At 42.8% G+C, this 24,841-nt stretch overlaps 1 protein-coding gene across 8 annotated transcripts in view; it reads left to right on the forward strand.

The window, feature by feature from the left end:
- ABLIM3 (actin binding LIM protein family member 3) overlaps positions 1-24,841 on the forward strand; it is a 136,747-nt gene that overhangs the window by 24,856 nt on the left and 87,050 nt on the right. For all 8 annotated transcript variants that reach the window (XM_086412364.1, XM_086412356.1, XM_086412359.1 and 5 more), the window contains one exon: positions 22,848-22,985. In XM_086412364.1, the coding sequence (XP_086268490.1) occupies positions 22,848-22,985 (138 nt within the window). The remainder of the gene's footprint in view (positions 1-22,847; positions 22,986-24,841) is intronic.

The following is a 24,841-nucleotide window of genomic DNA, read 5'->3' on the forward strand; positions in this document are numbered from 1 at the left end:
AAGAGGTTTTAAAATCCAGACTTTAAAATCCAGATTTCTGGTTACCCCAAGCCAATATCCCCATACGGCAGGGGTCAGTTGAAATAGAGTAGGAACCATGCCTCTTTGGCCACATCTTTCACTCCCTTCATCCCAGTCCACTCACTCATTTATGTGACCTCCTACCCCTGAAGCACTGAGTTTGTGTTCCCTGATTTGATACAGTCACCCATCTGATTCCCAAAGATCTGATTCCTGTCAATCTGATCCTTCCAACCTCAACCAGCTTCCACATACGGGAAACTCACTGTCTAGAAAGGCAGCTCATTTCATCTCTGAGCAGCTCTGACTCTTGGGAATGCTTTCCCCGTGTAGCCCATCCCCCTCAGCATCCCCAAATAGATTGGGATGACTTGCCCTAAGTCTCCTAGTGTGCTGGAGGATTAGAAGCAAAGGTCTCAAGCTGATGGCCTTTTTATCCCACCTGACAGAGGTGTGTTCTTTCTCACCTTCCTTATTCACTCACTAATGCCCAGTCCAATTTAGGGGCAGAGGGGTACTTGGAGAAATGTCATTCAACATCAATTTTATTTTTGACAGAAGCATTTGCCTTCGTAAATATTCTAAAGAACAAGAGTTGGCAGACTTTTTCTAGAAAGGGCCAGATAGCGAGTCTCTTAGGCTTTGTAAGTCCTGCAGGCTCTGATGTAACTATCAACTCTGCTATCTTAGCGCAAAAGTAGCCATAGACAAAACATCCATGAATAGACATAGCAATGTTCCAATAAAACTTTATTTACAAAGACAAGCAGTGGACCAGAATTGATCTTCGAGCCATAGTTTGTCTGCTATAGTTGTAGACTGGATCAGCAGAAGAGGAGTGTGTCTCTGCTGGTGTCCCCATGCCTTCCATCTTGTAAGGACCAACTCCATTTCTGAGTAGGAATCAATTGCCCTGATTCCTCAGCAGGAAGTTATTTCTAAAACATTAGGATTCCTATAGTGCAACAGTTTTCAGACATGTTACAGGGACTCCTGAGACTCCTGGAGGCCCTCTGAGTGGTCCACAGGATCAATACCATTTTTGTAACCATCCTAAGAAGTGTTTTGCCTTTTTCACTCTCTGTCTCTCAGGAGGATAGAGTTGAGTTTTCCAGAGGTGATGTCTGATGAAGTCACCACTGACAGCTAATGGAATGTGTGCTTCTGTTTTTTTGTTTTTTAAAAAATTCTCGATGTGACTCTAATATGATAGATATCAATAGATGCAAAGCACCTAAACAAAAGCTCTTTGAGGTTCACAATACTATTTCAGGGGTGTATAGGAATCCTGAAACCAGAGAGTCTCCAACCTGCTGCCGTTGTGATTTTCTTATACTTCAAAACAGTTATCTTAAATATGAATCTTTCAAAGAGTCCTTACAAGAATGTAATTTTCTAGCAGTCAGGATCTATGCTAACCGTTGTGTTCCATGATTGCACATGAATTTGCACAAAGTAAGTTCATTTATTTTAAAGGTGTTTATTATAAATGTGCTGTGTGCCTGATATTGTACTTGGCCTGATTAGAGAAGTGAGCTCGATAAACAGCATCCCTGCTTTTATCAAGCTTAGAGTCTAATGGAGAAAACAATAAGCAAATAATCACAACTTGTTATATCAATACATACTGAAAATAATACAGTCAAGGGAGGGTACCCAGGACTCTGAGAACCAGTAACAGTAGGGTTTGTACTGTGAAGGTAAGTCAGAGAAGGGCCTTTGACCTGAGGTCTATGGGGTGTAAGGGATACATCTAAAGCAGGATTTCTCAACTTTGACACTATCTAGGACCAGATAATTCCTTATTGGGTTGGAGAGGAGCTATGTTGTACAAGATAGTTAGCAATATCCCTGGCCTCTACCAACTACATGTCAGTATCATACCCACACACACACCCCTCAATTGTGACAATCAGAAATGTCTCCAAGCATTGACAAATGACTCCTGGCAGGTGTAGTCAAGAAGGAATGGAGAATTGCCCCAGAGTTGAGAACCACTGGTGCAGAAAAGAGGTATGGTAGGAAAGCCACTGTGGTAGCCCAGAGGAAAGATGCTTGTCACTGGGCCAGAGCTGATGGAGATGAAGATGAGCTGAATGGCAGAGCTGTGTGAGGGGTTCATCTGCACAGCTTGGTGATGGGTGGACCATGAGAGTGGATGTGGGGAGGCCAACAAAGGATTTCAGGGCTTATCATGCTGAAGGACTGCCTTTGGTTTGGGCAAGCTGGCTCTGAGACATCACAGCTACACTCCTCAGAATACACTAAAGAGAGAGGGGAAATACCTTTGTTTGTCTCCCTGTCTGCACGACCACCTGTGTTGTGCATTTCTGCCTGATGGGGGTGGCTCTAATAACAGATCAGAAACAGCTCTTCCTAAAAGAAATGACAACTTTAGAAAAGAAAAACCATGTGCCAGGGCTGAGTGAATTAAATGTGTGTTTACTCTAGCTGTATTAGGACATTATTTCAATGCCAGTTGACTTTTTTTTAATGTTTGTGAAGGTTGGCAAACGTATCAGAGAAAATATACTTTGTAATACTCAGAAGGATATTGGTACATTCTCTATGATGGCACTTTGATACAAATTAATATATCAAGATTTCTAAAATTCTCATCTCAGTGCCAAAGATTGTATGAGTCTTCTAGTCACTGACCCAAGGGTTCTCAGCCTTTAGTGAACAAGACTCTTCAGAGGAGCTTGTTTAAATTTTAAAGTCTGACTCAGTAGGTCTGGGGCAGTGCCTAGGGATCTGCATTTTGATAATCCATGCCGATCTCCCCCCGCCCACCAACCCCTGGACATTCTGAAGCAGGTGGTTAGCTGGTCAGTTTGAGAAACACTCCCATAGCAAAAAGCACCATGATGGAATGTGTTCCACTTTTGCTTCCACCACTGACTTCTGCTCTAAGACCACTTCATCTCACATCCCACCCCCCGCCCCTGCTTGGCTAGCTTTGCCCATCTTCAGAGTGGCTTCAGGAGGCTTTCCCTGATGGCTCCGATGACCCCATAGCATAGCCTTAGTTCCATAGAGTGCCTGCAGCAACAAATGGCAGCTCCCAATTAAAAGTGGCTTAAACAATCTAGACACATCTATTTTATAGGACAGTGAGTCCGAGGAGGGACAGATCCAAGACAGGTTAGTACAGAGGTTGAGCATCATCCTCAGACACCCAGATTTTTTCTATCTTAGATGGCTCCCTGTAGAGTTCACCATAGGCACCAGGGCTGGAGTTCCAGCATCCCAGAGGCCAGGAAGAGGGGAGAAAACCTTCCCAGGACCCCCACCCGACCTCCCCTCATGTCTCATTGGCCAGGAATGTGTACATGCCTTTGCCTAAGTTAATCAGTTGGCAAAGGAATGAGAGTACTAGAATCTGTTTTCACCAATCAAGGTTCCTTCTCTGACTCCAGGAAAGGTCACAGCCATTCCTGAAAGACATGAATGCTCAGGGGATGATAAGCAAAAATGGGTTCCCCGCAGAGGAGAGAGGTTCCCTTAGCAGATGAAGAGAGGAATGGCCATTGGGATGGCATCATTCGTGTCTGCTACAGGCCTCTTCTTCCTCTTCTGCAGCACTTTTCCCAACATTTCCCCCACTGGAGTGCGAGTCATGTGAGGACAGGGACCATGGCCGCCTGGTTCATCATTTCCTCAGCAAGATGCTACAGGCTATGTTAGATACATGAGATCCAGTATGGAGTGCTCCTGGAATGCTTGTTTAAATTAATAGCAGATTTTTATTTTGATGGAAAACTGAGGACATAAAGTAGTTCATTGCAATTGATGAAACCCCAACTCAAACGAACTCATTTTTTTAAAAAAGGAACTGAACTATATAGGTTTGTATAATTGGGAAGTTCAGAAGTACAGTGGCTTCAGGCCCATTTTTATCCACAGACTCAAATGATACATCAGGGACTTGTTCACTCTCTCCATCTGTATAATGCTCTCTCTTGATCTGAAGGCAGGATGGGGCCAAGGGCCTCAGACTGCCTCCTCCTGACTTAGCAACCCAGATGGCTTCTCCAAGAGCCCCTGTAGAAAAACCCCAGAGGTGATGAGGTCAGCCAATCACATGGAAAGAAGATGGGGTTCTCTGGGTGGCCAGACTGGTCTACTTGCTGATCGGTGTTGGAACAGGTTCAGCCCACCAAGCCCCACAGAATGGGTTCCCCATGGGAAAGAGAGGTTATGTTGCCAGAAAAAGCAGACAGCAGATGCTGAAAAGGCAAAACAGCAGATGTCCACTACACTTATGGATGGAAAAAAAAAAAAGCAGCTTGTAGGGCATGATACATGGACCAACAATAATTGAGAACTACTTGCTGATACACACAGAATGTAAACATTTTCCCCTCTTTTCCCCAGACCATACAAATTCAGTTTGAAACTTTGAATGATGCTTTGTTTCCTAAAGATAAAAAAGCAACTTTCATTCGCTGATTTTTATGGAGGATCTTTGCTTTTAAAAAAGTTTTTAATCTCAGAAGAAAGTATATTCTTTGTATTTCTTCCTATTATTTTTGGTCTTTGTCTTCTCTCTTTTTTCTTGGTTACTGTGTATGTTGACTTCTTCATCTCATTACTATGTATCAACAACCTACTAAAAAAAAATATAGAAATGATATCTCTCCAATTTTTTTTCTTTCCCTCCCCTCCCCTACCCAATCAGAAATAATTCATGAGAATCTAAGCACTTCATGTTTGGATCTCTCTGATTCCTTTATCCAATTATACCTGAGATTGTAGTATTTAGGGATATATTTTAGTCATTCATCTACTTGGCAAGTATGAGTTGAGTGCCTACTAGTACCAAGTACTGGGTTTAGCATTAGAGATACAATTTTTTTTACAAAACTCCCCTATTCCATCCCTGGAATTTCCTTTGCAGTGAGAGATGTGTTTATCTTTAGTTCTCCACAATATTCAGCATTTTTAAATTGTTACCACAATTGTCATTATCATTATTATTATAGCAAAACTTTGACTTAGCAATTACAATATACTAGACGATGTTTTGGCATTTTATAAATATATTACTTCTCCTTTCAAAAGTTCTGAAAGGTAGACATTATTATCACCATTTTACAGATGGGGAAACTAAGGCCCAGGGACATAGCACCTTGCCAAATTTCATCCAACCTGCCTGGATTTGAACCCAGTACCAACAGGTTCCAGAGCCCATTCTCTCTCAAGCTCACAGAAATTGCTCCGTAAAAGCCCCATCAAGCAGTGAAAATTTGCTTCTGTTTTTCTGTGAAAGTTAATGCTCTGGTATACCACCTTGCAGGATGGACTCTGAGTTGTAAATCCTATAATGAGGATAAATCTGCAGGGGACCCATTCTTCATCCGAATTCTTCTTGTGACCCCTGGCAGACATTTTTGAGACTATGTCCACTTGATGCCAACCCATATATCCACACCTTCAGATATATTTCTTTGAAGGACCCTGGCCTTGGTTTCTTCATTGGGCCAGACTGTGAGATTTAGATTCAGTTCAGTCACTCAGTCGTGTCCAACTCTTTGTGACCCCATGAACCACAGCATGCCAGGCCTTCCTTGTCCATCACCAACTCCCGGAGTCCACCCAAACCCATGTCCATTGTGTTGGTGATGCCATCCAACCATCTCATCCTCTGTTGTCCCCTTCTCCTCCTGCCCTCAATCTTTCCCAGCATCAGGGTCTTTTCCAATGAGTCAGCTCTTCTCATCAGGTGGCCAGAGTATTGGAGTTGCAGCTTCAACATCAGTCCCTCCAATGAACACCCAGGACTGATCTTTAGGATGGACTGGTTGGATCTCCTTGCAGTTCAAGGGACTCTCAAGAGTCTTCTCCAACACCACAGTTCAAAAGCATCAATTCTTCAGCGCTCAGCTTTCTTTATAGTCCAACTCTCACTTCCATACACGACTACTGGAAAAACCATCCTTGACTAGATGGACCTTTGTTGGCAAAGTAATGTCTCTGCTTTTGAATATGCTGTCTAGGTTGGTCATAACTTTCCTTCCAAGGAGTAAGCGTCTTTTAATTTCATGGCTGCAGTCACCATCTACAGTGATTTTGGAGCCCAAGAAAATAAAGTCAGCCACTGTTTCCACTGTTTCCCTATCTATTTGCCTTGAGCTGATGGGACCAGATGCCATGATCTTAGTTTTCTGAATGTTGAGCTTTACGCCAACTTTTTCACTCTCCTCTTTCGCTCTTTCATCAAGAGATTTAGGTTAGGGATATCTAATACAACATATAATGAAAACTTTTTTTTCCCTGTTTTATCCAGTATAGTTGCCACTGGCCACATGTGGCTATTGAGTACTTAAAATGTGTCAAGTGTGACTGAGGAAATGAATTTTAAAATTCTTTAAATTGTAATTAATTTTAGTTTGAATAGTCACATAAAATAAATGGCTACCATATTAGACCCCACAAACCTAGAATAATCTTTATCATTCCTTTCACCTCTGATCATGTACATATTATTGGGTTGCAAACAACATTTTTTAATGAAATGGCATAAAGTATTAAAATGGAGGAAAAGAAAATATTAGTACGTATTACATATACTAAGAATTAGCTTTGTTTGTGAGACATTTATGTCCCATGTTTGTGTACTCAGTCACTTTTTAGAGTTAATTTCTTCCAGTGGATCATGGTCAAAAAAAATGTTTGAAAACCTCTGTTTGTCCCTGAGTAATGTCGTTAAGACCTTGAGAGTGACATGCTTGCATGGTGCTCCCTTAATTAGCCTGGGGCTCTGCAAGACCTCATTTCAGGAATGTTCTATTCCTCTAGATCCTTCAGGCATGTAGTGGGCATGTAACTTCTCTCAATGGTAATTGGAAGTGACTTTGTGGTCATCTATCCATCTGGATGCAGGGATCCAAAATCCTACATTTTGGGTGGCCCACAGGCAGAATCCAGCTCCCACAGACAGCCCTCTTTGGGACCTTGACGTGTTTTTGTATAACAATAACCCACTGGGGCCCAGTAGCTTCTTCCCCTTCTGGTGGCCCAGTGTCTCCAGTTGAACCCTTTGGATGGTGTTTCACTGACTTTACATGCCCAGCCCCTGAAGATGTTTTGTGTTGCATCTGTGTTAATAGGCATAGACTACTGGATCTGAAAGGAAACGGAGAGATGACAAAATACAACCCTTTTACTTTATAGATGGGAGAACAGTGACCCAGAATTGGGGAGTCACTGCCTGAGACCTCACCAAGAGTTAATGGCAGAGTAAAGACTAGAAGGGATTGGTTCCCTCTGACAGGGAAGCTCCAGATATTAAGAAAAATCGTAGGAGGAGAGAGGGATAGAAAGAAAAAAGGAGAGAGGGAGGAAGAAGGAGGAAGGAAAAAGAGGAAGAGAAGAGAGGGTGGGAGGGAGGAGGGAAGGAGATGGCATGTAGTAGAATGATCGCACGCCATCCTCTCAGCCCTGGGAAAGGAGGAGAGGGCCTGACCGGCAGGTCATAATTCTGCAAGTGGAGCCCCTCTGGTGGTAATCATGCTGGAGGGGCTTCCAGTGAGTAGATGGCTGCAGAGGCCAATAGGGGAAGCCTGTGGAGCTTTGAGCAATGGGACAAGCACTTTAGATACCAAAGAGGAGGTCTCTGGTCTCCAGGAGACCTGTGTTTTTCAGAATTGAGGCTGCATGGGCTGCCTTTGAGTATTACCTGACCTATGTCACCTACACCTCATTTTGACCTGCCCTGCAAACGGTCCCTGATCTGAAACAAGGTGTTTTCCTGCTGGTCCTGGTATGGCCAGCATGGTGGGGGCCCTGAGCAAGTTCCTCCCTTCTCTGAGCCTCAAGTCTGTATCTGTGAATGTGATGAGATGGGGCAAGAAGTGCCCTGGGGGCTACACTGGGGAGATGGGGATTCCAAGCAGATGGCTCTCCAGGCCCTACCTGCAGGCAGTCACAGCACCTCTGGAGCCCTAGGCAGGAATCACACCTGAGCCTTCAAGCACGTGGCAACATAGGAGAGAAGCTGACCAGAGGTGAGGCAAAAGGAAGAGGTAGGAACCATGGTGATCTGGAAGGATTGAAAAAACAACACCAGGCCTCACAAGTAAACCTCGTCTGGGAGCCACATCCAAAGCCGGGCAGCCCTGGTGTGGGGGATTTCCCTGAATGGCCACCAGGTCATCGTGTGTTTGCATTCCAAGCATGGTTTGGAATAGAATCAATATAGCCTAGTGGCCGGCTCATCATTTCAATAAAGGGTTCATAGCTTAAAGTCGGGGGTTGGGGAGAGAAACCTCCAGATATATAGATGTTTTCTCTGTGCTCTCTGCTGTGATACTAAAAACCTGAAATAAAGGGGAACCCAGGTGACAGCTGCTATTCCTTGGATTTCCCCATAACGTTTCAGAGCTTGATGGCCTGCCAGAGTCTCGGGGAGTAAACATTGTATAAGTATTTAAACCTCTGGCCCAGAGGCCAACGGACTGAGTCACTCAAAGTGCAAAGACAATCGCTGGCTTCCTGAAGTTCCTCTATTTCCAACATGGTTTCCAGGGCCCCAGACGAAACCCAAATAGTATTTTTCAGATAAGGAGAGGGTGCCACAAGGCCACAGCACAGGGCAGTACCATTCTCCCTGTTGGGGGTGCCTGGCAGATCCCCTTATTTCTCTCAGGAGAGGCTTGCTGCGCAGAGGAGACCCTGCTGGGGATGCCCTGAGGATAGGAGAGAAAACTGAGCGTCTCCTAGGCCTCCTGATGCCTATCTGCACCCTAACTCCCGTGTACATGTGGTGTGGCTTCAAGCAGATTGACCTCTCCGTGCCTCAGATTCCCTATATATAAAATACAAGATCGATCATATAGTGTCTGTCTCATGGAGTGGCTGTGAAAAGTAAATGAGATGATAGGTGTGACCCACAAGGCCTGGCACATAGTAATTTTTTGCCTAATTCATGTTAGCTGTTGTTAGCTATTTTCACGGCTCCTCAGCATCCCTGACTAGGGGCTTGGTCAAGGTATTGAGGACAGAGTCAGCAGTGACAAGAGAATTGGTGTTGATTAACAAGAGCCACTCCAAAGTGGGATAACCACCACAGGCTGGGATTTTTCCCCTTTCTCCATCAAATCTTGTCTGTTCCTCAGTCATTCTTACACAGCTCTGTATATTATATTCATAAAACCCCATGACCAAGTGTGGCAAGATGATATTTTTGAAACATTAACTGGTATTTCCCCCTCCCGACCTTCATTCTGGGAGTACTGCCTCAGGGACTGGATGGACAGCAGGCAGAGACAAAAGGGGTCGCTTCCTGGCTTTTGAATCTCAGACGTCTGTGCCCTTAGAACAGGAAGGGTTTATTACAAAGCTAAATATTCTGAAGAAACCATGAATTAGGGAGGGGAGAAAGGGCTCCTTTACCCCACAGCTAACAAACTTGATTCCCTGGCCCAGAACTGCGGAGAAGGATCTCAGGGAAAGAAGAGAATACACAGATCTCATTGAGTCCTTAGAAAGAGGCTGTGTGCTACCTGCCCTCTGAGCCAAAGCAGGGACACAGCCCCAGTGAACAAGATGAGGGGAGGGAAGTGAGCACGAGGGCAGAGGGGCAAACCAACCCAAACTTAGCTTCTGCTTGTCTTGAAATAGGAACCAAGTTGGTTATAAGGAAGAATTGAGTTTGGTTTGTTTGTTTTTAATCTTTGACTTCAATTGAAAGTACACAGTTTGGGGTTTAAAAAAGTAAAAAGTTAAAAAAAAGGAAAAAGTTAACTCTATGGCATTATACCTGAGCCGACTTTCTAAATTTGCGAATGAATAACCAGTATGCCATTCTCATTTTATTGAGTTAACTTCACTCACAAGTGAGAAATCTATCCATCCATCCCTTCATGGACTGCAGCTCCAGCCTCTTGGCCCGTGATGCTCGCCCTGGGGATGGCTGTCCGGGTCTAGCCCAGATCCTCTCTGCTGTCGCTGTAGCGTGGCAGCTGGCTGCCAGGCAAGAGCAGTCTGTCTGGCCAAGAGCATGTGGTTCTGACACATGTCCTGACAACATGTTGCTGGAGAAAGCGGTATGAACTGTGTTGCCAGCTTCACTCTGACCACAGTACATGCTGAGGAGCCTGGCAGAGGGAGGCTCTGGAGGACTTTCCGTTGCAGCAAAGGTTTTACAATATCGTCTTGGGATGACAGACTGTTTTACTGACCTGCTGATTCCGGAAATTGTGGCCAGGGCAGGGCCATCTGTGAGGTTCCCAGAGGGTGCCTGCCTCTGTTCTCCACAGCTGCTGGCACCTGCAGAGCCTGCCTGTCCCAGGGTACCCGCAACGCACACCTGTCAGGCTGTACCTGCCCACGCCAGGGAAGCTGCTCAAGGCTGACACCCCCTGGCCTGGGGACAGCAATCACAGCTTCCTTATCATCTGCCAGAAACTCAGGATGACTCTTCTTGGTTTCCTGATCTGCACTCTAGTACCCGCCATCATTATTCTTAGGCCATTATATATGCATAAATACACATATGAAAAAAAGTGGAAGTGTTAGTCACTCAATTGTGTCTCCATTCACTGTAGCCCTCTAGGCACCTCTGTTCATGGGATTTCCCAGGCAAGAATACCAGAGTGGGTAGCTATTCCCTTCTCCAGAGGATCTTCCCGACCCAGGGATCAAACCTGGGTCTGCTGCATTGCAGGAAGATTCTTTAATGTCTGAGCCACCAGGGAAGCCCAAATACACATATACACATATATAGACACACACACACATACACACACACACACACACACAAATAAATATTTAGCTAAGTAATGGGTGGTTGCTATTGAGGGAAAGAAATTAGGTGCCTTTTTACCTCCCCCAAAGCCTGATTTCTCCCTAGAGGCAGCGGCTGTTGGCTTTTTTGCATGGCAGGCAGTAGGGCTCAGTAGTGAGAACACAGGTTCTAGAGTCAGACTGCCTGGGTTCAAATCCTGCCTCTACCATTTACTAACTGTATGACCTTGGACAACTGACCTCAGCTCTCTGGGCCTCTGTTTCCTCATTTGTAAAATAAAGATAATAAAATATGTAGAATAAAGATAATATATTTGTAAAATAAAGATAATAATAGCTCCTCTGGAATTATGGAAAACTCTGTGAGCTGACATATGTAAATTGCAACAGTTCCTATTGGAGTAACCACTCTCTAAATATTAGCTGTTATTATCCTTACTCATTTACCCTTCCATTTTCTTCATGCATACCTTCCATTCCAAACTCCCTCCTATGCTTCTGCATCTTGGAACACTAACCCCCAGCTCACCTGTTGTAATATTAAACCTCAGTGCTTAGAGTCTGGTTCCAGGTGTTCGTGGGAGGAACAGAGATGTTAATGACACAATCACATGACAAATGCTTGACCCTAAGGGGTTACCAAAAGCAGCTCTCATAGTCTCCCTATCGGAGTTTTCAGCAAACAAATTACTCACTTACTCGAAGCATGCACAGAGGACAAGCACGCTAACACGTCCCCCTGGAAACAGCAGATGCGCCCAAAATACACCACCCCACGACAACATAGATCATAACCTCTCATTCCCACTACAGGAAACACCCAGTTCACACATTCCTCTGCAGGATATATCAAAAGCATGTCAGCCACCCACCTCTGCAGCTCAAAGAAACCTATAAACAGAGAAAACTTGGAGATTGGGGAGGTAAAAGGAGGTGCCTGCAGTGGAATGGGCTGCAGCCAAGGGCTTTTCTCTTGACAGTCAGCAGGGAGGGAAAACCCGAAAACCTTTGCCCAAGCTGGACTGGTCCAAAAACAGATTTAATAATGCTCAAGCAAAGCTCAGTGGCAAGCTGGTAGGCGTAGTAACTTAGAAAGAACTCCTGCATTGAATAGCAGTTGGGGTACATGACTCTAAGGATTCTTTTTTGTTTTCTTTTAAAGGTCTATTTATTTATTTATTTTATTTTTTGGTTGTGGTGGATCTTTGTTGCTTTGTGCAGGCTTCTCGTTGCAGTGGCTTCTCTTGTGGAGCACAGTCTCCAGGCTTCAGTAGTGGCTCACAGGCTCTAGAGTACTGGCTCAGTTGTCATGCACGGGCTTAGTTGCTCCAAGGCATGTGGGATTCTCCTGGACCAGGGATCGAACTGGTGTCCCCTACATTTCAAGGCAGATTCCCAACCACTGGGCCACCAGGGAAGCCCTGAGGATTCTTTAATATTAATTATTGCTTATACCTTACGGAGCCCAAGTGACATGCCAGCCAGCGTACTAAGCATCTGCGTATCATTTAGGTAATTTAATACTCACAAAGGACCAGAGTTATTCCTACTTTAGAGATGAGCAGACTGAGAGCAGTGTCATGTGATTTGGCCAAGTTCACACAGTGAGTGAGTGGCAGGACTGGGCCATAAACGCAGCCTTCCTGACTCTAGCATCCACACTCTTAACTTCTGTGCCTCTAGCTTCTTAGCACCCCTTGCCACACAGGGAACCCGCGTCTCTCTGGTCTTACTAGAGGAAACAGGATTGGTGCATGCATTCTGATTCAACTCCAAAATCAAACCGAAGGGCCCTGTTCTGAACTACCAGACAACTCTTATATCCAGACCCAGGCAGATAGCTTTCTACCTGTGAAATGCCTGGATCCTCACTTGAGTCTCCTCCTGGGTCTTTAGCGAATACCTGTTAACACACTAAGGGTACTTTGGGAGCTGGGCAGCTCATGCCAGCTGCCTCACTCGATTGTTTTCTGGGGCCCTGGGCTACGGAAAGCTCATTGCTGAACCAGTTGATTCTCTGCTTGATGTTTCACTGTTAAGACAGAAGCTCCACTGTTTTTATTACACCTCTAGCCAGTTATTCACAGTTGTTATACTATCTCCATGCCAGTTCTGTCACTCTTTAAATTATACCCCAGCATTACATAGGTGCTTCTATAATATCTTTTAAAGATTGCTTTAAAGATGACTCAGTTAGAATGTGGGAACACTTTTACCCACAAAATCAAGTGACCCTCAGGAGAGGAAAAAAAATGTGTGCCGGTGCCACATCAGTAGAGAGAACATTTGACTTAGGTTGTGTTATTTATGAAAGAAGAATCATGCCATTATCTGCTTTTAAGAGAGACTAATAAATCTGATAACAGGCAGCACAGTCTAGTTTAAAAGTGGGACCAGTTAGAGGAGAAAAGAAAAGGTGGAGGGAAAGAGAGAGGCACAGAAAAGAACACACAGAGACAGAAGCAGTTTTTGATGGGAGAGATACTTTAAATCATTTTGTCCAATCTTCTTGACAACTAAGGAAGGAATTGAAGCCAGAAAAGTTGGAAGATTTTGCAATCCTGTAGAAAACTAGATGACCGCAGAAAGGGATTGGAACCCGGGTTACCCCCAGCAGTACTATCAGAGAGAGAAGCGTGGACTAAGGAATGACAGGGAGCAAGGAAGAACCAGGAGGAACCGGACGCTGCAATTTGTCTCCTGCTGTGTTCAACTGTTGTGCTCCTGTTCTAACTTCTGAGGGGCAGTCACCCCTCCCTTTCCAGTATGTTGTTTAGCTCTAGCAGTTTTAAACTTCCTTGGTAGCATTTGGGAAAGAGCTTTACTCACAAATTTAGTTGTGGAATTAAGATGTATTTTCTCATAGAACACTAAAGATTTGGTAAGCATGTAGAACCTTAATTTTTAATCTCATAGGTACTGACCAGCTGATTTTCTTTCTTAAAAAATTATTCTGACAGCCATTGACAACTGATTCTCTTTCATTCTTGGAAAGATTAAGATTGTTCTTAATTTTAGAACAATCTTCATCTTAATTGTTCTTAAGATTAAGTCTTACAGTGCCTGAAGAAAATGTGCTTTTAAAAAATCAGTATTTATTTCTCTGCTCAGAACCTGTAGTATGCAGATCAAATTCAGAATGGGTGAATCTGCGTGTAACTGGTTCTTATTGCAAATATTTTTTTAAATACAACTTTAAAACTCTTCAGGGATATAAAGGAATAATTTAAGTGTGAGGTGGTATTCCTAAATTAATTTGTACATGTGATTTTTGTATAAACAGGATTCAACCAAGTTTAATTTCTTTTTCTTCATTCTTAATGCCTGGTATTCCATTTGTGAAACTGTAAGGCTGCAAAAATGTCCAATTTGATGACCATTGGTCACATGAGGCTATTTCAATGTAAATTTATATTAATTAAAATTAACAAAATTAAAAATTCAGTACCACAGTCACACTAGCCACATTTTAAGTGCCCAGCAGCCACATATGGCTAACAATTATTACATTGGACAGTGTAGATACAGAACATTTTCATAGCTCAGAAAATTCTATTGGACATCACTGCTTAGGAACCAATAATTGGAAATGTCTCTCCTGGATAACAAAGTGTATCCAAGTAGCATAAAACGGAAGCTAGAGGTTCCTGCCTTTTAGAAATATGTCATATGACCCATATGTCTAAACTTGTTAACTTCATGGATTATTTAACAAGTGAGAAGAGCTAATGTCCTCTGAGGCTTTGAAGAGCTAATGTCCTGCTCTCCAATGTTGCTTTAAAAGATAGGCAGTTCCTAGCATGAAGCAGCTCAAAACTTCATGTATAAGTCAATTTGGAATTCCAAAGTTATTGGCCCATAAGATAAATGTTATAAATCACATGACTGAATTTTAGTACTTTCTGAAATAAAACTTAATGGAAATAATAGCCAGAAGAAAATCAACAGTAAAATTTTAGAGTTTCAGAGGGTGTTACAGATTGGAAGGAAGAAATGACAACCCCGCCCCCACCCCCCATACACTCACAGAATAAGATTAGATTAAGTTGCTGACTTAACCAAGAGTACAACAAAATCTTACTGGAAATGAGGTGGCTTCCAGGGCAAGAGCAGATGTAGCATATCTCAGTGGCACTTCCCTTGACCCCTACAGTTCCTACTGGCACTGTCTAAATAAGAAAATGTCTGGAAGCTCAAATCTTACACATCCGCTGCCCATTTATAGTCACGGCTTACATCAGCAATCTGGAAGAACTTGAACCAATGATGCATGTATTAATTTTTTTTTTAATATTTATTTGTCTGTGCCAGGTCTTAGTTGCAGCGTGGGATCTTTGATCTTAGTTGGGGCACGCGGGATCTTTAGTTGCAGCATGCAAACTCTTAGTTATGGCATGTGGGGTCTAGTTCCCTGACCAGAGATCAAACCTGGGCCCACTGAATTGGGAGCTTGGAGTCAGCCATTGGACCACCAGGGATGTCCCATTTTTTTTTTTTAATTTATTTATTTGACTGTGAATGCATGCATTTCTGTTTATGGGACTATTTATAAATATCAGACATTTGTGGACTCCAGTCATAGTCAGGATCACTGAAACAGCACCCTCATGATGAACGAAGCAGTAGAGTTAGGGCAGGGAGCACAAGGCTACTCTGCCCCCAAAGGTCTGTTTTCCCAATCCATCACCTCTCTGATTTTATGGCTTTTATCTGAATCGTTCAAAGATTGAGTTTTGACTGAAAACCAGGATCACTAAACAATCTTCCTAGAAAATCAAATCACAAAAAATTAATTGATCTTGTAATCTGGTTCTTGAGAAATACGTTGAGATCAATTAGAAGAGGTAGATGAGAGAATTCCCTGGTGGCCAGATGGTTAGGATTCAGTGCTTTTACTGTGGAGGCCCAGGTTCAATCCTGGTCCAGGAATCATCCTGCATGCTGCTCAGTGTGGCCAAAAGACCAAAAATAATAAATAAATGTTGTTGTTCAGTCACTTAGTTGTGTCCAGTTCAGTTCAGTTACTCAGTCCTGTCCGACTCTTTGCGACCCCATGAATTGCAGCACGCCAGGCCTCCCTGTCCATCACCAACTCCCGGAGTTCACTCAGACTCACGTCCATCGAGTCAGTGATGCCATCCAGCCATCTCATCCTCTGTTGTCCCCTTCTCCTCCTGCCCCCAATCCCTCCCAGCATCAGAGTCTTTTCCAGTGAGTTGACTCTTCGCATGAGGTGGCCAAAGTACTGGAGTTTCAGCTTCAGCATCATTCCCTCCAAAGAAATCCCAGGGCTGATCTCCTTCAGAATGGACTGGTTGGATCTCCTTGCGGTCCAAGGGACTCTCCAGAGTCTTCTCCAACACCACAGTTCAAAAGCATCAATTCTTCGGCACTCAGCCTTCTTCACAGTCCAACTCTCACATCCATACATGACCACAGGAAAAACCATAGCCTTGACTAGACAGACCTTTGTTGGCAAAGTAATGTCTCTGCTTTTCATATGCTGTCTAGGTTGATCATAACTTTCCTTCCAAGGAGTAAGCGTCTTTTAATTTCATGGCTGCAGTCACCATCTGCAGTGATTTTGGAGCCCCCCAAAATAAAGTCTGACACTGTTTCCACTGTTTCCCCATCTATTTGCCATGAAGTGATGGGACCAGATGCCATGATCTTCGTTTTCTGAATGTTGAGCTTTAAGCCAACTTTTTCACTCTCCCCTTTCACTTTCATCAAGAGGCTTTTGAGTTCCTCTTCACTTTCTGCCATAAGGGTGGTGTCATCTGCATATCTGAGGTTATTGGTATTTCTCCTGGCAATCTTGATTCCAGCTTGTGTTTCTTCCAGCCCAGCGTTGCTCATGATATACTCTGCACATAAGTTAAATAAGCAGGGTGACAATATACAGCCTTGACGTACTCCTTTTCCTATTTGGAACCAGTCTGTTGTTCCATGTCCAGTTCTAACTGTTGCTTCCTGACCTGCATACAGATTTCTCAAGAGGCAGGTTAGGAGGTCTGGTATTCCCATCTCTTTCAGAATTTTCTACAGTTTATTGTGATCCACATAGTCAAAGGCTTTGGCATAGTCAATAAAGCAGAAATAGATGTTTTTCTGGAACTCTCTTGCTTTTTCCATGATCCAGCGGATGTTGGCAATTTGATCTCTGGTTCCTCTGCCTTTTCTAAAACCAGCTTGAACCTCAGGAAGTTCACGGTTCACATATTGCTGAAGCCTGGCTTGGAGAATTTTGAGCATTACTTTACTAGCGTGTGAGATGAGTGCAATTGTGCGGTAGTTTGAGCATTCTTTGGCATTGCCTTTCTTTGGTATTGGAATGAAAACTGACCTTTTCCAGTCCTGTGGCCACTGCTGAGTTTTCCAAATTTGCTGGCATATTGAGCTCTTTGCAAATCCATGGACCATAGTACACCAGGCTTCCCTGTCCTTCACTATCTCCCAGAGTTTGCTCAAACTCGTATACATAGAATCGATGATGCCATCCACCATCTCATCCTCTGTTGCCCTCTTCTCCTGCCTTCAATCTTTCCCAGCATCAGCGTCTTTTCCAATGAGTCAGCTCTTCATATCTGGTGGCCAAAGTATTGGAGCTTCAGCATCAGTCCTTCCAATGAATATTCGGGGTTGATTTCCTTTAGGATTTAGGCTTCATCTCCATGCAGTTCAAGGGACCCTGAAGAGTCTTCTCCAACACCACAGTTTGAAAGCATCAATTTTTTGGCACTCAGCTTTCTTTATGGTTCAACTCTCACATCCAAACATGACTACTGGAAAAACCATAGCTTTGACTAGACAGACCTTTGTCTCTGCTTTTTAAAACATTGTCTAGGTTCATTGTAGCTTTTCTTCCAAGGAGCAAGCATCTTTTAATTTCATAGCTTCAGTCACTGTCCAAAGTGATTTGGAGCCCAAGAAAATAAAGTCTGTCACTCTTTCCATTCTTTCCCCATCTATTAGCCACGAAGTGCTGGGAGCAGATGTCATGATCTTCATTTTTTGAATGTTGCGATTTAAACCAGTTTTTTCACTGTCCTCTTTCACCTTCATCAGGAGGCTCTTTAGTTCCTCTTCACTTTCTGCTGTAAGGGTGGCATCATCTGCATGTCTGAGGTTATTTCTTCTGCAATCTTGATTCCAGCTTGTGCTTCATCCAGCCCAGCATTTCTCATGATGTACTCTGCATATGAGTTAAATAAGCAGGGTGACAGTATGCAGCCTTGACATACTCCTTTCCCAATTTGAACAAGTCCATTGTTCCATGTCCAGTTCTAAGTGTTGCTTCCTGACTTACATACAGGTTTCTCAGGAGGTAGGTAAAGTGGTATTCCCATCTCACGAAGAATTTTCCACAGTTTGTTGTGATCCACAGAAAGGCTTTAGCTTAGTCAATGAAACAGAAGTAGATGTTTTTCTGAAATTCCCTTGCTTTTTCTATGATCCAACAGATGTTTACAGTTTGATTTCTGATTCCTCTGCCTTTTCTAAATCCACCTAGTACATCTGGAAATTCTCAGTTCACATACTGTTGAAGCCTAGCTTGAAGGATATTGAGCATTACCTTGCTATCAAGTGGAATGAGCAGAATTGTGTGGTAGTCTGAACATTCTTTGGCATTGCTTCTTTGGGACTGGAATGAAAACTGACCTTTTCCAGTCCTGTGGTAATGGCTGAGTTTTCCAAATTTGCTGGCATGTTGAGTGTAGCACTTCAACAGCATCATCTTTTAGGATTTGAAATAGCTCAGCTGGTATTCCATCACCTCCACTAGCTTTGTTTGTAGTGATGCTTCCTAAGGCTCACATGACTTCACACTCCAGGATGTCTGGCTCTATGTGAGTAATCACACCATCGTGGTTATCTGAGTCATTAAGACCTTTTTTGTACAGTTCTTCTGGTATTCTTACCACCTCTTCTTAATATCTTCTGCTTCTGTTAGGTCCATACCATTTCTGTCCTTTATTGTGCCCATCTTTCCATGAAATGTTCCCTTGGTATCTCTAATTTTCTTGATGAGATTGCTAGTCTTTCCCTTTCTATTGTTTTCCTCTATTTCTTTCCATTGCTCTCTTAAGAAGATTTTCTTATCTCTGCTTGGTATTCTTTGGAACTCTGCATTCAGATGTGTATATCCTTCCTTTTCTCCTTTGCCTTTCACTTCTTTTCTCAGCTATTTGTAAGGCCTTCTCAGACAACCATTTTGCCTTTTTGCATTTCTTTTTCTTGGGGATGGTCTTGATCCCTGTCTCCTGTACAGTGTCACTAACCTCCGTCCATAGTTCTTCAGGCACTCTATCACATCTAATCCCTTGAATCTATTTGTCACTTTCACTGTACAATCATAGGTTTGATTTAGCTCATACCTGAATGGCCTGGTGGTTTTCCCTACTTTCCTTAATTTAAGTCTGAATTTTGCAATAAGGAGCTCATGATTTGAGTCACAGTCAGCTTCCAGTCTTGTTTTTGCTGACTGTATAGAGCTTCTCCATCTTCTGTTACAAAGAATATAATCAATCTGATTTCAGTATTGACCATCTGGTGATGTCCATATGTAGAGTTATCTCTTGTGTTGTTGAAGAGGGTGTTTGCTATAACTGGTGCATTCTCTTGGCAAAACTCTGTTAGCCTTTGCCCTGCTTCATTTTGTACTCCACAGTCAAACTTGCCTATTACTCCAGCCTAACTCTGAACTACCTACTTTTTCATTCCAGTCACCTATGATGAAAAGATCATGGCATCTAGTCCCATCACTTCATGGCAAATAGATGGGAAAACAATGGAAATAGTGAGAGATTTTATTTGGGGGGGGCTCCAAAATCACTGCAAATGGTGACTGCAGCCATGAAATTAAAAGATGCTTGCTCCTTCGAAGAAAAGCTATGACCAACCTAGACAGCCTATTAAAAAACAGAAACATTACTTTGCCAACAAAGATCCGTCTAGTCAAAGCTATGGTTTTTCCAGTAGTCATGTATGGATGTCAGGGTTGGACCGTAAGAAAGGCTGAGTGCTGAAAAACTGATGCTTCTGAACTGTGGTGTTGGAGAAGACTCTTGAGAGTCCCTTGAACTGCAAGGAGATCCAACCAGTCCATCCTAAAGGAAATCAGTCCTGAGTATTCATTGGAAGGACTGATGCTAAAGCTGAAACTCCAATACTTTGGCCACGTCATGCAAAGAGTTGCCTCATTGGAAAAGACTCTGATGCTGGGAAAGATTGAAAGCAAGAGGAGAAGGGGACGACAGAGGATGAGATGGTTGGATGGCATCACCAAGTCAATGGACACGAGTTTGAGTAGGCTCCAGGAGTTGGTGAAGGACAGGGAAGCCTGGCGTGCTTCAGTCCATGGGGTCACAAAGAGTCAGACACGACTGAGCGACTAAACTGAACTGACGATGAAAAGGACATCTTTTTTGGTGTTAGTTCTAGAAGGTCTTGTAGGTCTTCATAAAACCGTTGAAGTTCATCTTCTCCAGCATTAGTGGTTGGGGCATAGATTTGGATTACTGTAATATTGAATAGTTTGCCTTGGAAACAAACCTAGATCATTGTGTCATTTTTGAGATTGCACCCAAGTACTACATTTTGGACTCTTTTGTTGACTACGAAAAAAAATAGATTAAACATTTTAAAAAACAGAGAAGAGGTAGATGAAATTTGTGTAGTGATTCTGGAGGAACTTTTGGATCCTTTCAAGAGCTCTCATCATTGATGGTGGTGATGATACTATTTTTTCTTATTTTATTTTCAGACTCACAGTTTTATTTCCCTCAGCAATAGTAGATCATTACATTGCTTATATAAACAGAATCTATATTTTTCTCACAAATTTGGGGGAGATGGGAGAATGAAATATTTTTCAGGGGACACTGAGCAGGAATTAGAAAAAGAAGCAAAAAAAAATAATAAGACCAAGGAGAATGTTTGTGGACCTTATGGGAGTGGGAAAGGATTGCTCTGAGCTCTGGGGAGGATATGATGGTCAAGATACCAGTGGAGCCCTGAAATATATTTGTGGAGTATTTCATGAACTTTTTAAATGCTTTACATGTATTAACTCATTTTCTGAGTTAATTAATGATTTAGTTAACTAGCTAACTTGTTTAACTTTTGTCTTAAATTTAAGACAGGAAAAAGAAACTTTAAATAAAGGGCATAAACTTCTTGAGAAAAAGACTGTAGGAAAGATATTATTCTCCCACCTCAGATAAAAGTTGTCAGTATTAGCAGTTTCAGGGATAATCCACCAGCTTTTTGCCCTTCAGTGCACTTATGGTTCAAGATGTGGGAGGTAATTGAAAGTCCGGCATTTCTGTTCCTTGTCTTCAAAAAGTGTAAGGAACATGAGATCAGTTGTGGAGATCATCTTTGAGAATCTGAAGAAAACTATAGTATAATGTGTATAACACCAAATTTTATGTTTCATTAGAAATATTAGATATCAGGTGTATCAGGGTATGCTGCAGTTAAAAAAAAAAGCCTTAGAGGCTATGACAACAAAAATTCCTCCTTGCTCACGATCGACGTTCATCCTGGGTTAGCTTAGAGCTCTGCTCCAGGACTTCTCCATCAGGAATCCAAGCTGCTGCACCCTGCACACCATCTGGGATATCACTGGTCGCTGGGCTATGGGAAAGGCAATATGGCAGATCCCATACTGGCTCCCAGGGCTTCCAGTTGGAAGTGACACACAATTTTCATTCACGTTTCATTGTCAAGCAAGACACTACGTGTAGTCCTCCATGTGCCAAGAATAAAAGACTCAAATTTCAATAAACAGACAAAACAGTTACCACACAAGGTCAAGAACCCTTGATCTAGGTGTTCTTTAGGTTCCTTGGCAGTTAAAAATTTCTTTGAGTACAGTTTTAACTTATGCTTATTCAGAGTTTAGCCAGAAAGTCTACACGTCTAAATGACGGACACCAGTTCCCCTCCCCTCCAATCAAGTGGTCATCCTTAAAATTAGGACAAGAGTGAGCCTTCTCCTAATAGGATATGAGCATAAATTTGTGGACAATTACTTCAGCCTTGAGTAAGAATTGAGGAGTTGAGTGATTCTTTCCCCAGGACCCCTAGGGGCTTCCTCCAAAAGAGAAGATTGGGTTCCTCACTCCCAAAGTTGTCTCAACAGTTTATATATAGAGGTTGGACCAGACAGCTATCAATATCCCTTCTGACCCTGAAACTTGTGTTCTAGACAGGCTCCTACCATTATTAAATACTAGATGACCAGTTTATAGAGTGGCCATGCAAAGTATATTCCAGGGAAAGAAAATCTAGAAAAGGAGCTATGAGAAAGTCTAAGCAAGAGATCAGTAGCCTCAAAAGGCAAGTGCAGGTCTACAGTATCGTCAAATGCTGACCATAGCACTGCCATCCCAGTGACTTCAGCCCCTTTATAGTCTCCACCAGCTCTTTCCCCCAACTACACACATTTGACAAGGTTCTCAATGTTATGGAAAGTGCTATTCAAAGGAAGTTGTAAGGTAAGTCACGTCATCAACCTCCTTCCAACTTGAGTGCCGTTTTTTTTTCAGAAAGTCAGCCGCTATTGAGCATCCTCATTTCATAGATGTGTAAACTGAGAGGCAGAGAAGAGCTGGAACTTGCTCAACAGAAAGACTAGTTGGAGGCAGTCAGCCACCCCTTTCCTCAAGACCCATGAGTCAATGGCAAGACCTAAATTCCCTTTGGAGCTTGGTATTAATCCAGAGATCTCCCAAGAAATGGTATTTCTGGATCATTTATCTTGCAATACTCTACTTCGTCTTTTATTTTTCATTTGTGAATTTGGGCTCTATTATTACAAGAAAAGGTTATGTTCACTCAGAAGTCTCTGCCTGCTTAAGTAGATTTATAAACTCTTGTCTTAATGCCACTCACCTTTTAAAGATCTCTTAGCTTGGCATACTCAGCCTAATGATGTATTAAAGGTACTTTGCTAATCATGCTCACCCTTTCTGCTTTTTCTGCCAGTTAATATTATAATCGTGTGTTATGGCAGACTTTTTAAAGGAAAAGAGCCTTCTGGATGGTGATCTCTTTGTTTCTTTCTACAGTTCCATATCAGCAGAATCCTTACAGTCCCCGGGGCAGCTCCAATGTCATCCAGTGCTACCGATGTGGAGACACCTGCAAAGGGGAGGTGGTTCGTGTCCACAATAACCACTTCCACATCAGATGCTTCACCTGTCAAGGTAGGAGGCCCAGTCTCCCAACTGCCTTCTCAGATTCCTGGCCGTACTCTCACCACAGGACATGCCACAGGGCAGGCAGAACAAACAAACATAGGCAGTTAAGATACCTACAGAGGCCTAAAAAGACCTTCCTTGAGCTGGCTATAAGAATTCTCTCTTCAGCAGTGTGGCATGAGACGAGAGGGTAGAGTAAGGGATGTGGGATACAGGGTGGGAGAGGGAGCCTGGAGATCCTGGAGTGGAAGTGCTCACCCAGAAGGAAAATGGCAATCCTGCAAGCTTACTTTACACATGTGAGAAGACTCCTGGTTTGTGCCTATAAATCAATTTGAGAGCCAATGAAAGGGCAAAACTGTCATGGCTAAAATTTGGCATGGCTCTGAGATAAGGGTGAGAGTCCTCAGAGGTGAGGTTTAACAAGGGAGAAGATACATCTTCAGTAAGGTTTGTAATTTGGGAGCAGACAGATGCTGCTGCTGCTGCTAAGTCGCTTCAGTGTCCGACTCTGTGTGACCCCATAGACAGCAGCCCACCAGGCTCCCCCGTCCCTGGGATTCTCCAGGCAAGATGCTGGGTAACCTCTAATTGTGACAGCTTACCCATGGATAATTCATTAAACCTTTGCTCAAGCAAGCTAAGCATTCCCAAAGAAGGCTCACTAGTGGCAGGAAAAGAGGAACTGGGCTGAAGGAGCCTTGTGGGCCCTCTCAAAGCAGGCCACCCTCCCTCCCACATGTCCCTGACTAATGCCACTCCAGCCTCCACTTTTTGAACTTTCCTTCCAGGCTTCTTATTCCACAGAGAAGCCATTCTGATATTGGACTGGCCTTTGGGTTTAGGGCATGTTTGACCTCTAAGTCGTAACTTCCACTGCTGATTTTAGATTTGTCCTCATGGGGTTTTATGAGCTCTTTGTGATTGCTTTTCCCCATGGCTGCCCTACACATGCTTGCAGTCAAGCCTCTCCCACACCCGATTATATTGCAGGTCCTGAAACTGGGCTTCGTCTGAATTGATTCCAACTTGTGTAATCATCCTAGAGTCTTCCTCCCTGATTCTTTCCAGTGTGTCACTATCATTCCTAAAGGTCTACCAAATACAGCAAGGACTACATTTCTTTAATGTGACTGATACTAAGTTAACTTCCTGAGGAACCACTGATATATATTGAATTTAAGGTCAGTTGAAACCGTCAGATCTTTTCATTTTGGTGTGTACTACTAACCTCAGCCTCATGCATCTGAGATTGACTTCCTCTGCCATCAAGTAAAGTCCCAGATTTCTTTCCCCAGGATCTAACTGGACTCTTCACTGAGCAAATAAATTTCATATACATATTCCTTAATTTATCTATGGAAGCTTATATGGAATATATTTTAATTATGTGGTTTTCTTTTTAATTTTTATTTTGTATTGGAGTATAGTTGATTTACAATGTTTTGTTAGTTTCAAGTGTAAGCAAAGTACTTCGGTTATATATGTGCATATATATATATATATATATATATCTTATTTTTCAAAGCCTTTTCCCATTTAGAATTTAGATTATAATAGAATATAGGGTAGAGTTCCCTGTGATATACAGCAGGTCCTTGTTGGTTATCTATTTTAAATATAGTAGTGTGCATGTGTCAATTCCAAACTCAAAATAGTGTTTATATGTCAATTCCAAATTTATCCCCCACCCCCCCCCCAACCTTTCCCCTTTGGTAACCATAAGTTTGTTTTCTAAGGTTGTGAGTCTGTTTCAGTTTTATTAAAAAGTGCATTTATATTATTTTTTTAGATTCTGTGTGGAAGTGATACTATATGATATTTGTCTTTCTCTGCCTGACTTATTTCACTTAGTATAATAA

The sequence above is a fragment of the Bos grunniens genome, chromosome 7, assembly GCF_055505025.1.
Source record: "Bos grunniens cultivar Pamir isolate PY7600 chromosome 7, Bosgru_T2T1.0, whole genome shotgun sequence".
In the NCBI taxonomy this organism is placed as follows: domain Eukaryota; kingdom Metazoa; phylum Chordata; class Mammalia; order Artiodactyla; family Bovidae; genus Bos; species Bos grunniens.